This window comes from Narcine bancroftii, chromosome 8 (genome assembly GCF_036971445.1).
Source record: "Narcine bancroftii isolate sNarBan1 chromosome 8, sNarBan1.hap1, whole genome shotgun sequence".
Lineage (NCBI taxonomy): Eukaryota > Metazoa > Chordata > Chondrichthyes > Torpediniformes > Narcinidae > Narcine > Narcine bancroftii.
Window position 1 is genome coordinate 157,266,479 of NC_091476.1, and position 14,485 is coordinate 157,280,963.

Sequence of the window (14,485 nt, forward strand, 5' to 3'; positions counted from 1 at the left end):
CAAAACCCAGATACGGGTCAATCAAAATGACCATGACTTTGGTCACAATCCAATGAAGCAATTCTCCTGCTTCCAAAACCCAAGTACTGGTCAACCAACGTGACATTTCCTTTGGTCATGGTGGGCATTCAATAATTCCCCTGACAGGGAGAATCAGCCAAGTGGTCCATTATCATACAGAATCATTCCTGCTCCATGTTCGATGAGGTGGCCGCTGGTCATAAAGTGCTGTTCCTTCGTGTTCAACACAATGGACTTTCTCACCACCCGTGTCCCCAGAAAAAGCACCCAATGTCCTTTTTCCTCTCCAAAGTAACGAATTTGGATACAGCCAGTCTCTCCAAAATTGTGAATGGTTGCAGCCTGTACTAGCCATTAAAATGATACTCACACTAAATCAAACAGGAGGTTGTAATAAATGGAACCGCAGAGGATATATTCCTCAACTAACACAGTCTTATCAACATATCATGGCACTTTCAATTATTTAGATCAAAGTTTCATTCTCCTTATATTCGAAGATTGTCCTTTATTTCTCATAGCCTTCCTTCTACTAAAATATACCACCAGGGAAAGTTAGTACTTGTTCTAGTACCCACAATGCTGTCAGTGCGTAGACAACAATCTGTCCACTCACTTCCCTCCAAACCATGAGACCTGTTGATGGTGTAACAGATTATGTTATATTTTATATTGTATATAGATATGTTTTTGGGAGAGAAATTGGGGTAGGTTTTTAGTGCAGGTCACATACAAACACTTCAAAACAAATCTCATTTAAAATATTGGATCTCCACTCAAGCCAGACAAGCTGGCTCTGAGGGCCTCTGCAAAAGCTTTGGTGAGTGCCCAAGAGACTTCAATAACGGATTGTTGTTTTGAAAAGCAACACCCATAAGAACTCAAGGATTAAGTTTGGAGCCGCAGCCTGTCTGAGTGCAGTTTTCTGTTCTAAGAGGGTCATGTGGTTTTGCAAGCAGAGAGAGTCAAACAGGCTTTTCTCTGAGAGAGACCATTCAGTTCAGCAGCAGCAGCAGGGACTGGAACAGGACAAGCTGGCAAGCTTGTGGAAAAACTCCATTTTGAAGACGGGTTGTGAATGCTTAGTTCAGCCTGGTCAAAGCCCTTGTGGTCCATCCAAGAGGAGAGGACTGGGTACCTAACGTTTCACTTGAAATAAGAGAAACAAAAAGGAAATCTGTGATGACCTGAAAGAAAGAGGTTATCATCTGGAAAACCTTGATGGGGCAAGTTTCTTTGGCAAGACACTGATATGGCTCATTAAAAGGAATCAGTTTGTGACCAGTGAACAACAAATCTCTCTCTGAAAACCAACAAGAACCTTCCTGAGTGGTAACCATTTACCTTTCAAGCTCCAAAGTCTGGTGAATTTATACATGTTAAATTCTGTGCACAGTATAAGAATTGCCTGCAACCAGTGAACTTGGAGGAATGAAAAGTGAGATTGGACTGTGAATCAAAGATCTTTTCTTAACTTACATACACATTACATATACTTCAAATTAGAAGAGCGTTAAGTAAGTTAATAGTAATAAGTTAGAGTTTGATCCTGTTTTCATGTTTAAAGATAATTAAAATCACCATTTGTCTTGGTGAATTTTTGTTGCTGCTAGATTTTGGGGTCCTCTGGGCTCGTAACAGTGGAGATCTGCGGACACTGATTTGGCTTGGCCTGCACATCCACCTTTTATTTTGCTTCAATTATCCTGACTAGAACTTCACATGCATTCACTGTCAACTCACGCTGCACTGCCTGCTGCCAGCCATCCTAATTATGTGTTCCTGAGACAAGAGGTGAAGGATGGGAGGGAAAAGGGGTGGGGAGGAACACAGGAGGCTGCAGACACTGGAATCTGGAGCAAATCTGCTGGGGAAACTCAGTGGGTTGAGCAGATTGTGTGGGAGAAAAAGAATTGCCGACATTTTGGGACAGAACCCTTCATCAGAACTTGGTGTGGAAGAGGGTGGTCAAAGGGAAAGGCCTGCCTTCAGACACATGTTCAACATTGAATAAGATCATATCTGGTCTCTAGCATCAACAGCACCTTTGTCACCAACTCCACTTTGATTCACTAAATAACTCAAAATTCTAAGTCTCTTCATTAGATGTGTTTGCTGACTGGCTGACCACACACTCAGCACTCCAGGTTAGAGAATTTTAAACTTTAACTCACTTCTGAACTATGAGATATTTCTCATCTGTGGTAAGTAACGGTCTCCTCATATTGAGAATGGAATTGCCTTTATTAGACATCCTAGCTGGTCCTCTACAAGATATCTCTACAAGATAGTCTCTTGTAAGTCAGAGAGAATAGGCACATCTTTAGCTACTCAAGCTCTTTTGGCTGAGAATTCACAATTGTTAAGTATGTGATTAAATTCACAACAATGTCCCACATTCTAATATCAACCAGACCAGGCCTCACTGAAGTGAAACACAAAAGTCTACAGATGCTGTGATTTACTGAAAGGAAGAAATGGCATGGGGAGAAGCATGAACCAATAGACCATAATTGGGCATGGAAAGGAGAGAATTGATTGGGGGAGGCTGTGAATGCAGAGTTGATGGAAAGGAGACAAAGGGCCTTTTCAGTTCAGGCTCCGCCTGGAGATTGGCTACAGGACGGATCAAAAATCTGGAACTTACCATTCAGACTGCAGGCCAAAAAGGCTGCTCCAGTGTCCCATTCAAAGGAGAGGTGCCGTCATAGCGCCCTCCGGATCCTCGTGAAGATGAGCCAACTGCTGCCGTAGCGCCACCTGTCATCAACACCCTGCAGAGCAATGGCCCTCTTCCCTACCCACATAGTTGAAACTGCTCTATGGTTCCCAGAACAGTTCCAGCTGCATGGGGGATTATGGGTATGAAAGGCTGCATTTTGAGCCGCAGAGAGTGGCCCCGAAGGCCAAAGTGTCCCAGACTGCACCGGCCTCCCTGACGGTCTCCGCTGCTCCATTTACCCCGAGGGCTCCCCACCGCCCCAACCTGGAGGGAGAGGGGCAAGTGAGGAAATGGCTGGCAGGCTGATGGCATCATCAGCCTGACCCCAAACAGCTGCCGAGCGTAGCTGCCAATTCAGATCGACCAGGAGATTAACCCACTTGGAGAGGAGTTGGATTATGCGGCTCGGAGACCGCCTCTGCACATTCAGAGAAGTAGGTCATTATGCTTTCTGGCAGAGTTTCTCCGTCTTTACATCCCGACTTTTGGGCTATCTGAAATGGCCTAAAGGGATAAGGGAAGGGGAAGTGGTGCTCTAGGGGTTAACAGATTCTGGAGAAGTCAATGTTAATTCCATCCAGTTGGAGGATGCCCACACAGAATAGAATGTGCTGTTCTTCCAATTTGCAGATGGTCTTAGTCTGGCAATGCACAAGACATGTCAGCATGACATGTGAATGGAGCAGGAAATCAATGAAGTTGCTAAGTCAATGAACATTGAAACTTCCCGATTCTTTACACCTCAGAGTGCATTTGGGGTTACGGATGATGTTTCATCCAAGGCAGTACATCAGACCAGACAGCACACCACCAGCGCTGTAATGAGGTAGTGGTGCTCTGGAACATGCATCTGAGGTTGGTGTTCAAGTCTCAATGGTGCAATCATTAGCCCCTTTCATATTTGCAAGTGGTCCCAGGAATTAACGGCCTTTGAAGCATCTAGTGTGAAAGGAAAATCTTCTCAATGGCGGCACCAGATGACAGCCTCGACCCCTAGTCCAATCCAGGGCATTTGCAGATGCTGGCATTGCACTGAGGCAAGTATAGAATGGGCAATTGTGATCCAAGTTTTTGGGTAAGTCCAGGAATGTGAAGGAAGATTAAAATGAAGGAATAAACTTTGCCATGGGGTAAGTTGCAGTGAGAGAGAAAGAGGAAATAAATAGCAATAAATAACAATAGTGGACAATTTTTAAACAGCATGGTATAGTGAACAATTCATAAAAACCATAAGAAAAAGCGATATCAACTCTGAATTCCCAGAATGCCAAGCAGCAGAGAAATCCCTCCATGAGTGCTCCGTTAGCCCACTTATTCCAAAGAGAGCAAGAAAAGGATTTGGAATCAAAGTAATATTAAGAACTAAAGACAAGGTACAAAATACCCCTTCCCAAAAATTGGAAAGAGAAGGACATAACCAGAACACATGATACGATATACATTTATCACATTTAGAAGAGAGATTAGGATAGAATTTAGCCAATAGTGTGATATAGAGAATTTAGGTTAAAAAGACTTAAGTTAAAATGTGATGATTAATCATTAACAGGGAAGCCAGAACAGACAGAGAGTTTACTAGCAGTCAAGGACAGAAGGAGCTGCTGAATATGTTTTTTTAAACCTATCTTTTCATGGTCATAGTGAGAGACATGCAGGAGACAAAGGATTGATAAGAAGTGTGAGAAACAGAATTCAGTGAATGTAGAGTTCACAGCGTACGTAACGAACGTGATAATTAATAATGCAGTTATACTTAGAATGTTTTTGTAATACTAACCAATTAACACAGTATTAATAAGAAGGGGAAGGGCAAATAATAAAGGTATAAAAATCAATGCACTGTATGTATCGGGGCTTAACTGGTGAGAAACCAGTTGAGTCCAACTCTGCAGACTTGTAAATAAAGCTTGTCGTGTCATCAGTTTTAAAGAGACTCATGTGTGAGAAGTTTTATTTCTGACAAATGGGGGCTCGTCCGGGATCTACACTCCGGCCGTGAGGGGAGGCGAGAAGAGGGACATCGGAGGCGGTGCACCCCGCTGAGTTCAGCGGCTCCTAGTCCCTTGCTCGTCGCTTCGGGCGGCTTGAGCGAGTGGTATCCGGACAGGGTGACACGACAAGACGGAGAGGAGAAGGGTGACGGTTCAATCCCCGGGAAGACACCGGTAAGTGACGACTTACGATTGTGGTGTGGGGATTGGGTAACAGGTGTAACGGGATACACCTGTTTGGATAAAAACCTAACGGAATAGATTAAGTATAGATCTTTTGTCGTTGTGTGAGAACCCTGTCGCGGGACTCTAGGATAGACCCCAGGGAAACCTCGGCGGTAACCGAAGGAGGGACAGCACCTCCGACGAAGTGCCGAGAAGAGAGGGGTCAACCCCAGGAAAACCTCAGCGGTAACCGAAGGAGGGACAGCACCTCCGACGAGGCGTCTGAGAGGAAGGGAGTAGGGTCCAGAGCGAGAGGGTCCTCAGCAACGATAAACAGATCTAGGTGGGAAAATGGGAGGATCAAAATCTAAGGGCTCGTCTGAAAATTCAGGACAATTCCTGGGAGTACCCCTTGACAGCCCTTTGGGGAGAATGTTTGAAAATTGGGATAGTAAAAGATATCGGGACAAAAACAAGAAAAAGATGGTCCAATATTGTCTCCTTTGGTCAAAACAACCTATTAAAGGTTCCTCGGTCTGGTGGCCGAAATTTGGATCTGATGAGGATTGGGTTAGACAAGCATTAAACATATATATAAATTCGAGACCAAAGGTGAATCAAGAAGAGTCAGCATATGCATTTTGTTGGGTTCCCTGGCCAGGATCCTTAACAGAATGTTTTAAATTGAGAGTGGCAGGAGAAAAGAAATGGGAACCTCTGGACAACCTTCCCCCTCCTTATATTCCCCCGGTGCCTACTGCGCCCGAGGAAAGCTTATTACCGGAGGGGAAAGGTGATGAATCTGATTGCCCCGAAGGGGGCCGGGATAAAAAGGATGAATTAAGGGAGTCGGACCCTAAACTTCCACCGGTAAACCGACCCTGGACAAGATCCCAGACTGGTCCAGGACCATCAAAGTTTTCAATAAACCTAAATCCCCTGAGAGAAGTTCCTATGGGAGGACCGGGAGGGGGAACGGGATATGTGAATGTTCCCCTAACTAGTACAGAGGTGCGGGGATTTAAGAAAGAAATGAAAAAGTTATTGGAAGATCCTATAGGACTGGCTGAACAGCTTGACCAATTCTTGGGACCAAACACATATACGTGGGAAGAGATGCAGGCAATAATGGGAACATTATTTTCACCCCAGGAGAGGCAGATGATTCGACGGGCTGCCCTCCTCATGTGGGAATATGAACAACCTGGGGACCCCAGACCCCATGAACAAAAATATCCCTTAAATGAACCCAGGTGGGACAAACGAACACCCGAGGGATTGGCAAGTATGAGACAATATAGAGAGTGGACAATTAAAGGGATACGGGAGGCTGTGCCAAAGGGTCACAATTTTACCAAGGCATTTGGGAACCACCAGGGGAAAGACGAGTCCCCTACTGATTTTTTGGAGAGGGTGAGAAAGAATGTCCAACAGTATGCTGGTGTGGACCCTAGTACACCAATGGGTGAACAGCTTATTCGAATTGAATTTGTTTCCAAATCATGGCAAGACATTAGAAAGAAACTAGAAAAGGAGGAGGACTGGAGTGAAAAACCCCTAAGTGAACTGTTAAAAAAGGCACAAAAAGTATATGTGCAGAGAGAAGAAGAAGATCAAAAGAAGGCGACAAAGGTTATGGTACAGACTATCCGACAGATGAATGCTGAATCCAGAGGGGAAAGAAAACAAAACCTTCCTCTAAACAATCCAAAATATTCAAGAGAGGGAAGACCCCGGAGATTTGTTAAATGCTATTACTGCAATGAGGAAGGACACTTTAAGAGGGAATGCCCCCGATACAAGAGGGAATTGCGTGCCCTCGAACTTATGGAAGAAGATTAGGGGTGTCAGGGGTTCCAAATGTTAGGGACCAAATATAAGAGGGAACCCCTGGTAAAACTAAAAATTGGTCCCAAGGGAGAAGAGGTGGTGTTTATGGTGGACACAGGAGCGGAACGAAGTAGTGTAATAACTGTGCCAATCGGAACTGAGCCTATAAAAAGTAATTTGACAATTTCTGGGATAGAAGGAGCTCCCAGAATGGTATCAATAATTCCCCAAGTAACAGTGAAACTGGAAGAAAGAGAAGGGGTACAAGACCTCTTGTTATTACCTTCGGCTGGATTTAACCTCCTAGGAAGGGACTTACAGGCTCTCCTAGGTTTGGGTGCTCTCCCTGTGGACGGAGAAGTGCGAGTCCACCTCTGCGCTTTAAAGGAAGAGGATGAACGGCAGATTGACGAGAGAGTCTGGTATAAGGAGGGAAATCGAGGAGGTCTGGACATCCCACCTTTACATGTCACATTAATACCAGGTCATCAGCCGGTAAGGAAACGTCAGTATCCTATTTCTTTGGAAGGGAGAAAAGGGCTACAGCCGGTAATTGAGACTTTAATACGAGACGGACTATTAGAAGAATGCATGTCACCTTATAACACCCCTATACTCCCAGTAAAAAAGTCAGATGGATCCTATCGCCTAGTTCAGGATCTAAGAAGTTTGAATGCTATTGTTCAGACCCGCCACCCAGTGGTGCCTAATCCCTATACTATTATGAGTCGGATTCCCCCAGACCATGAGTGGTTTAGTGTTATCGACTTGAAGGATGCCTTCTGGACTTGTCCGTTAGAAGAGGAAAGTAGAGATATGTTTGCGTTTGAATGGGAAAATCCATGGACAGGTAGACGGAGACAGTTTCGGTGGACTGTATTGCCCCAAGGGTTCACTGAATCTCCAAACCTGTTTGGACAAATGCTAGAACAAATCCTGATGGACTATCCACAATCTGATGATTCCCAACTAATGCAGTATGTGGATGATTTACTATTATCAGGACCCAAGGAACAAGAAATGAGGAGCGAGACCATTAGACTCTTGAATTATCTGGGGAAAAAGGGTCTACGAGTGTCCAGAAACAAGTTACAGTTTGTTGAGAAAACTGTGATATATCTGGGACACCAGATAAGTAAAGGACAGAAACGAATTACCCCTGAACGAATTGCGGGAATCACTAGAATGCCCTTACCCCGTAATAAGAAGGAAATAAGACAATTCCTGGGACTCTTAGGATACTGTAGGTTATGGATAGAGGACTACTCAGCTTTGGTGAAGTTTATGTATGATAAACTGACAAATGAAAATGACTATTCATTGAAATGGACCCAGGAGGAGGAGGGATGGTTCGAGGACTTGAAACATCGCCTAACACGAGCCCCAGTGCTCACTCTGCCCTCTTCAAAACAGCCCTTCCAGCTATTTGTCACTCATAACCAAGGAACAGCTGTGGGAGTTTTAACACAGGAAAAAGGTGGTCAGCGACACCCAGTGGCTTTCCTTTCCAAAATGATGGACCCAGTGTCTCGCGGATGGCCGACGTGTATCCAGGGAGTAGCGGCTGCTGCTCTGTTGGTAGAGGAAGCACGTAAACTTACTTTTGGAGGAAAGATGACTGTGTACACCTCCCATTCTGTGAGTGTTTTATTAACACAAACTGCCCATCGATGGCTGACTGATTCTCGTATATTAAAGTAAAAAACCATTTTAATGGTTGGAGAAGATTTACAGTTTGCAAAAATTAATAGCTGCAACCCAGCTCAGTTTTTATACGGCAGTGAAACAGAGAAAGAGGTGGAGCATGACTGTGTCGAGTTGACAGATCTTCAGACCAAGACCCGAGAAGACCTTTGCGATACTCCGCTGGGAGAAGGATATGAATTCTACATTGACGGCTCCGCCAGATGTGTTGACGGAATGAGAAGAAATGGGTATGCTATAATAGAAGGAAATACTTGGAAAGTAGTAGAATCCACGAGACTACCCGGAAGCTGGTCAGCACAATCCTGTGAACTATATGCCTTGCAGAGAGCCCTCAGAATACTGGCAAAGAAAATTGGAACGATTTACACAGATTCCAAATACGCATACGGGGTAGTGCATACCTTTGGTAAGATCTGGAAGGAGCGTGGTCTAATTACATCAAGAGGAAAGGAATTGGCACACGAACAGATGATTACTCTGACTTTAGAAGCCTTAACATTACCCCAAGAAATAGCAGTGGTCTACATACCAAGCCATCAAAGGGGAGATAACCCGACAGCAATTGGAAACAGACTGGCTGATGAAGAAGCCAAAAGAGCAGCCATGCAACAAGAAGTCCGTTTGCTGACTTTAATCCCAATAAGGCAAGGCATAAAGACAGCTCCCATTTTCACTGCTAAGGAAGAAAAGAACATGGATCAGCTGGGCGCAAGCCAATTACCTGATGGAACATGGAAAACACCAGATGGAAGAACTGTTCTAAATAAAGAAATAACTCGCAACATTTTAAAACACCTGCATCAACAGAGCCACTGGGGCACTCAAGCCTTATGTGACACAGTGCTTCGAGAATATGTGTGTAAGGGAATCTACACCTTGGCCCAACAAGAGGTGCAAAATTGTTACCTATGCACAAAAATTAATAAGAAGATAATGAGGACAGGGACCATGGGAGGTCAACCATTAGCCATACGCCCTTTTCAACGTATCCAGATCGACTTCACAGAGTTACCTCAAGTTCAAAGATGGAAATATCTGTTGGTGATAATAGATCACTTTACCCGATGGGTAGAAGCCTTCCCAACAATAAATACTACAGCCTCTACAGTAGCTCGCCTCCTCCTAGAGCAGATAATCCCCAGATATGGTATAATGCATTCTATAGACTCAGACAGGGGTCCACATTTTTCTTCAAAAATCCAGCAATTGATTTGTGATGCATTACAGGTCTCTTGGAAATTACATACCCCTTGGCATCCACAAAGCTCAGGGAAGGTCGAACGTATGAATGGAACACTAAAAATCCAATTGACAAAGTTAATGGTGGAAACTAAAATGCCTTGGATAAAGTGTCTGCCCCTAGCCTTATTGAGAATTCGTACTGCCCCACGAAAAGATGTAGGGCTGTCCCCTTATGAAATGATGTTTGGGCTTCCCTTCTGGAGTACAGTTGAGGGGTGTCCCACCTTGGGGGAAGGGGTTATATTTGTTAGGAACTATTTACAGGCACTGTCACGCTCTCTTACAGATTTACGAAAGAGAGGACTATTGGCACAAACACCGCCTCTAGACTTTTCTTTACACAAAGTGGAACCAGGAGACTGGATTCTTATCAAGACCTGGAAGACTGAAAAACTCCAGCCCCCAGTGGGAAGGTCCATACCAAGTTCTCTTAACTACAGAAGCTGCAGCACGAACAAGAGAGAAGGGGTGGACACACGCATCCAGATTTAAGGGACCTGTAGAGGCGCCACAGGACCCTGATACGAACTAGATTGGACTTGTATTCCTGAGAAAAACCTCTTACCTTACGATTTCGCAAAAAGACTTAATTCACAATGTTATTGTTATGTTCTTTAATTTTTCTTAGTTTGCCTATGTCTTTATCAGGTGTGAAATGTAAGAAATGCAGAGATACAGTGGTCCTATTTCAGGACCACATTTGGGGAAGAAAGGAAGGTAATTTCATTTCCATACCTCAGTTCCTGAGAAATGCTGGGCAGAAAATACCACCCAACATCCATATACCCCTTGTGTGGAAAAAGAAGGAAATAATATGGGTCATTATATACAGATTCCTAATACCACTCCTTTCCCTCTTAACGGTTGGAAAGGTGACTCAAGCCCACCATGCCCTGATGGACTCTGGTTTTGCATACACCAACGTACTGTTCCAATGAAAAGTTACACTCCACACTTGAAATTGCCTGTCCCTTTAAGACAGCCGGACTTAGTTCGAGTCCATCCAAATATCATGTAAGTTTCGGTAATGCAATTGGGGGAGATAACCTTTTTGTAGATCTGGCAACTAAAATTGCAGGAACTTTTAATGTAACTAATTGTTGGGTCTGCGGGGGTCCACGGATGTCAGAACAATGGCCTTGGTGGGGAGAACCTCTCAATTCATTGACCATGATTTCCCGCATTTGGACAACTAACCGAACGAGATCAAGAGAAACTTGGTCTCTCTCTAACGTCCCCTCTGGTTTTTATTGTCTCTCACGAGCCGGCAAATACCCAGTAGGAGAAAGTCCCTGCAAGGCTGTATGGATTCGCATTTCACCTGGTGTTTTCACTTGGTTTCCTAAACCTCAGACTTGGTTCTTATCCCACTGTTTTTAAAACTTATTGCCTACCCCTATCTAATAGCAGTATTCAGTTTTGGAATTGTACCACTTCCACCATCACAGGACCATACAATCAAATCCTGTTCTTAAAAGATTTTGGGAAAGGGGGTATGGAGTATCCCCAAATGGATTATTCTGGGTATGTGGTAATAAAGCTTATACTCGTCCTTCCCTCACAGTGGAGTGGAACTTGTTTCCTAGGAATAATCGCCCAGAATTTTTCCTTCTACCCCACGATCACGGTCATAAATTAGGCGTGAAGGTCTTTGATACATTACATCGTGAACCCCGCTCTACCACGGTACATTTGGGAGAATGGAGAGATGATTGGCCTCCAGAGCGCATAATTCAATATTATGGTCCCGCTACATGGGCTCAAGATGGATCTTGGGGTTATCGTACTCCTATATATATGTTAAATCGCATAATTCGCTTACAAGCAGTGCTTGAAATTGTTACAAATCAAACAGCTATAGCCCTGCAATTACTTGCATCCCAGCAAGGTCAAATGCGCTCTGCTATATATCAGAACCGTCTAGCCCTAGACTATCTCCTAGCCACGGAAGGAGGTGTATGTGGCAAACTTAATTTGACTAACTGCTGCTTACAGATTGATGATAATGGAAAAGCCATTCGTAAAATCGCTGATAATATTCGTACATTGTCCCATGTACCGGTTCAAACCTGGCATCCTTTCCCACAATTTAATTGGATGGACAAATGGTTTGGAGGAACCTCGTGGCGTACCTTCTTGTGGGTCATCGGAGGTATTTTATTCCTCCTACTTATTTTGCCCTGTATTATTCCCTGTCTACGCAGCCTGGTGATTTCCATGGTCGAACAAGCTATGCAACCAGGGGGGATGGGAGACCCTGTAAGACTTTTATTTCAGCGTGAGATTAATGTATCATAAAACATTTCTCTTCCCTAGCTTAGAATCCCCATTCATATCTATACATATATTCAACACATTTTTAAAGAGAGAAAGGGGGTGGATTGTGATATAGAGAATTTAGGTTAAAAAGACTTAAGTTAAAATGTGATGATTAATCATAAACAGGGAAGCCAGAACAGACAGAGAGTTTACTAGCAGTCAAGGACAGAAGGAGCTGCTGAATATGTTTTTTTTAAACCTATCTTTTCATGGTCATAGTGAGAGACATGCAGGAGACAAAGGATTGATAAGAAGTGTGAGAAACAGAATTCAGTGAATGTAGAGTTCACAGCGTACGTAACGAACGTGATAATTAATAATGCAGTTATACTTAGAATGTTTTTGTAATACTAACCAATTAAAACAGTATTAATAAGAAGGGGAAGGGCAAATAATAAAGGTATAAAAATCAATGCACTGTATGTATCGGGGCTTAACTGGTGAGAAACCAGTTGAGTCCAACTCTGCAGACTTGTAAATAAAGCTTGGTCGTGTCATCAGTTTTAAAGAGACTCATGTGTGAGAAGTTTTATTTCTGACAAATAGGACTTTGGAATAGTGGGCTCGCTTTGACCCACTACTATCAGGAAGAAGGCACAGGAGCATTGAAAAGTCATGACTTCCAGGCTGAGTTTGATGAACAGTAACCCGTAACAGAGTAAATCATCCCAAAATATTTACACATATATTTCAATTTATATCTATACATGCATGTAATTATCATGTACTGTGTACTGTGATCCAGATAAGTAATGTTTCATTATTTTATCATACGCACAGTCAGATGGTAATGAACTTGAACTTGTTTTCCCGACATGCCTGTTTAGGAAAGGGTATTCCATTCTCAATACAAGGAGATGAGAAAATATTTCATCACCCATAAGCTATTTAATGTTTAACATTATCTAACCTCGAGTGCTGTGCATGGTCAGCCAGTTGCCAAATCGATCGGAACAAGTCCCAAGATGTCTGTCTGGGGGCTCCGGTTTCCTTCCACCGTTCCAAAACGTACCGGGAGTGTAGGTTAATGGGGTGTAAATTGCGCAGAATGGACTCGTGGGCCAAATTAAATTTAAAAGAGACGTAATTTTAGAACATAGAACACTACAGCACAGTACAGACCCTTGATGTTGTACCATATATCCCTAGTACTAAACCCATCCTACCCTGGAATTCTTGGTCCATGTGCTATTTCTAAAGGCCAATTCAGTTCGGGCCTCCGCCTGGAGACCGGCTACAGGGCGGATCGAAAATCCGACTGCAGTCCAAAAAGGCTGCTCCAGCGTCCCATTCAAAGGAGAGGCGCCTGGTCGTGCCCTCCAGATCCCCGTGTGGAGGTGGGCCGACCGGTGCCGTAGCGCCACCCACCATCAACACGCAGCAGAACAATGGCCGTCTTCCCGACCCATAATCCTCAGCAGCTGAAATCGCTCTATGATTCGCAGAACAGTTCCAGCTGCGTGGGGGAGTATGGGTCGGGAAGGCGGGCCATTGTTCTGCAGCGTTTGAGACGCAGAGAGTGGCCCCGAAGGCTGAAGCGGCCAGGTGTAGCTGTCCCAGCACCTCCCCCTCCTCCCCCCCCCCGCCGGCCTCCCCCCCCCCCCCCGCCGGCCTCCCCCCCCCCCCGCCGGGCCCCCCCCCCCGCCGGGCCCCCCCCCCCGCCGGGCCCCCCCCCTCCTCCTCCCCCCCCCCGCCGGGCCCCCCCCCCGCCGGGCCCCCCCCGCCGGGCCCCCCCCCGCCGGGCCCCCCCCCCCGCCGGGCCCCCCCCCCCGCCGGGCCCCCCCCCCGCCGGGCCCCCCCCCCGCCGGGCCCCCCCCCCCGCCGGGCCCCCCCCCCGCCGGGCCCCCCCCTCCTCCTCCCCCCCCCCGCCGGGCCCCCCCCCCCGCCGGGCCCCCCCCCCGCCGGGCCCCCCCCCCCGCCGGGCCCCCCCCCGCCGGGCCCCCCCCCCCCGCCGGGCCCCCCCCCCGCCGGGCCCCCCCCCCCGCCGGGCCCCCCCCCCCCCGCCGGGGCCCCCCCCCCCGCCGGGCCCCCCCCCCCGCCGGGCCCCCCCCCCCGCCGGGCCCCCCCCCCCTCCTCCTCCCCCCCCCCCCGCCGGGCCCCCCCCCCCGCCGGGCCCCCCCCCCCGCCGGGCCCCCCCCCCGCCGGGCCCCCCCCCCCCCGCCGGGCCCCCCCCCCGCCGGGCCCCCCCCCCGCCGGCCCCCCCCCCCCGCCGGGCCCCCCCCCCGCCGGGCCCCCCCCCCGCCGGGCCCCCCCCCCGCCGGGCCCCCCCCCCCGCCGGATCCCCGCCTGCTCCCCGATTCTTGCTTCTGTTTTTGCATCGTTAAACATTATCTTAATGATTCACCTTTATATATTCACCTTTATATCTACTTTGAAAACACTTTTGTAGTTTATTTCCCTTCCAATAAAATTGCGTTAACATAGAGGAAAAAAATAAATATTTGAACAATGAAAGCAACTTAATCACAAGTTACACTTGGGCCTTTTA

General features: G+C 46.5%; 1 protein-coding gene across 10 annotated transcripts in view; it reads right to left on the bottom strand.

Moving 5' to 3' along the window:
- Positions 1-14,485, bottom strand: part of LOC138741453 (S100P-binding protein-like) — a 70,311-nt gene that overhangs the window by 42,336 nt on the left and 13,490 nt on the right. For 4 of the 10 annotated variants that reach the window (XM_069895578.1, XM_069895584.1, XM_069895579.1 and 1 more), the window contains exon 1: positions 12,908-13,157. The exons of 3 other annotated variants lie outside the window; for them this stretch is intronic. In XM_069895578.1, coding sequence (XP_069751679.1) covers positions 12,908-13,136 — 229 coding nt within the window. In that variant the 5' untranslated portion in view covers positions 13,137-13,157. 3 more of the 10 variants (XM_069895583.1, XM_069895581.1, XM_069895585.1) reach the window with 3 other exon arrangements.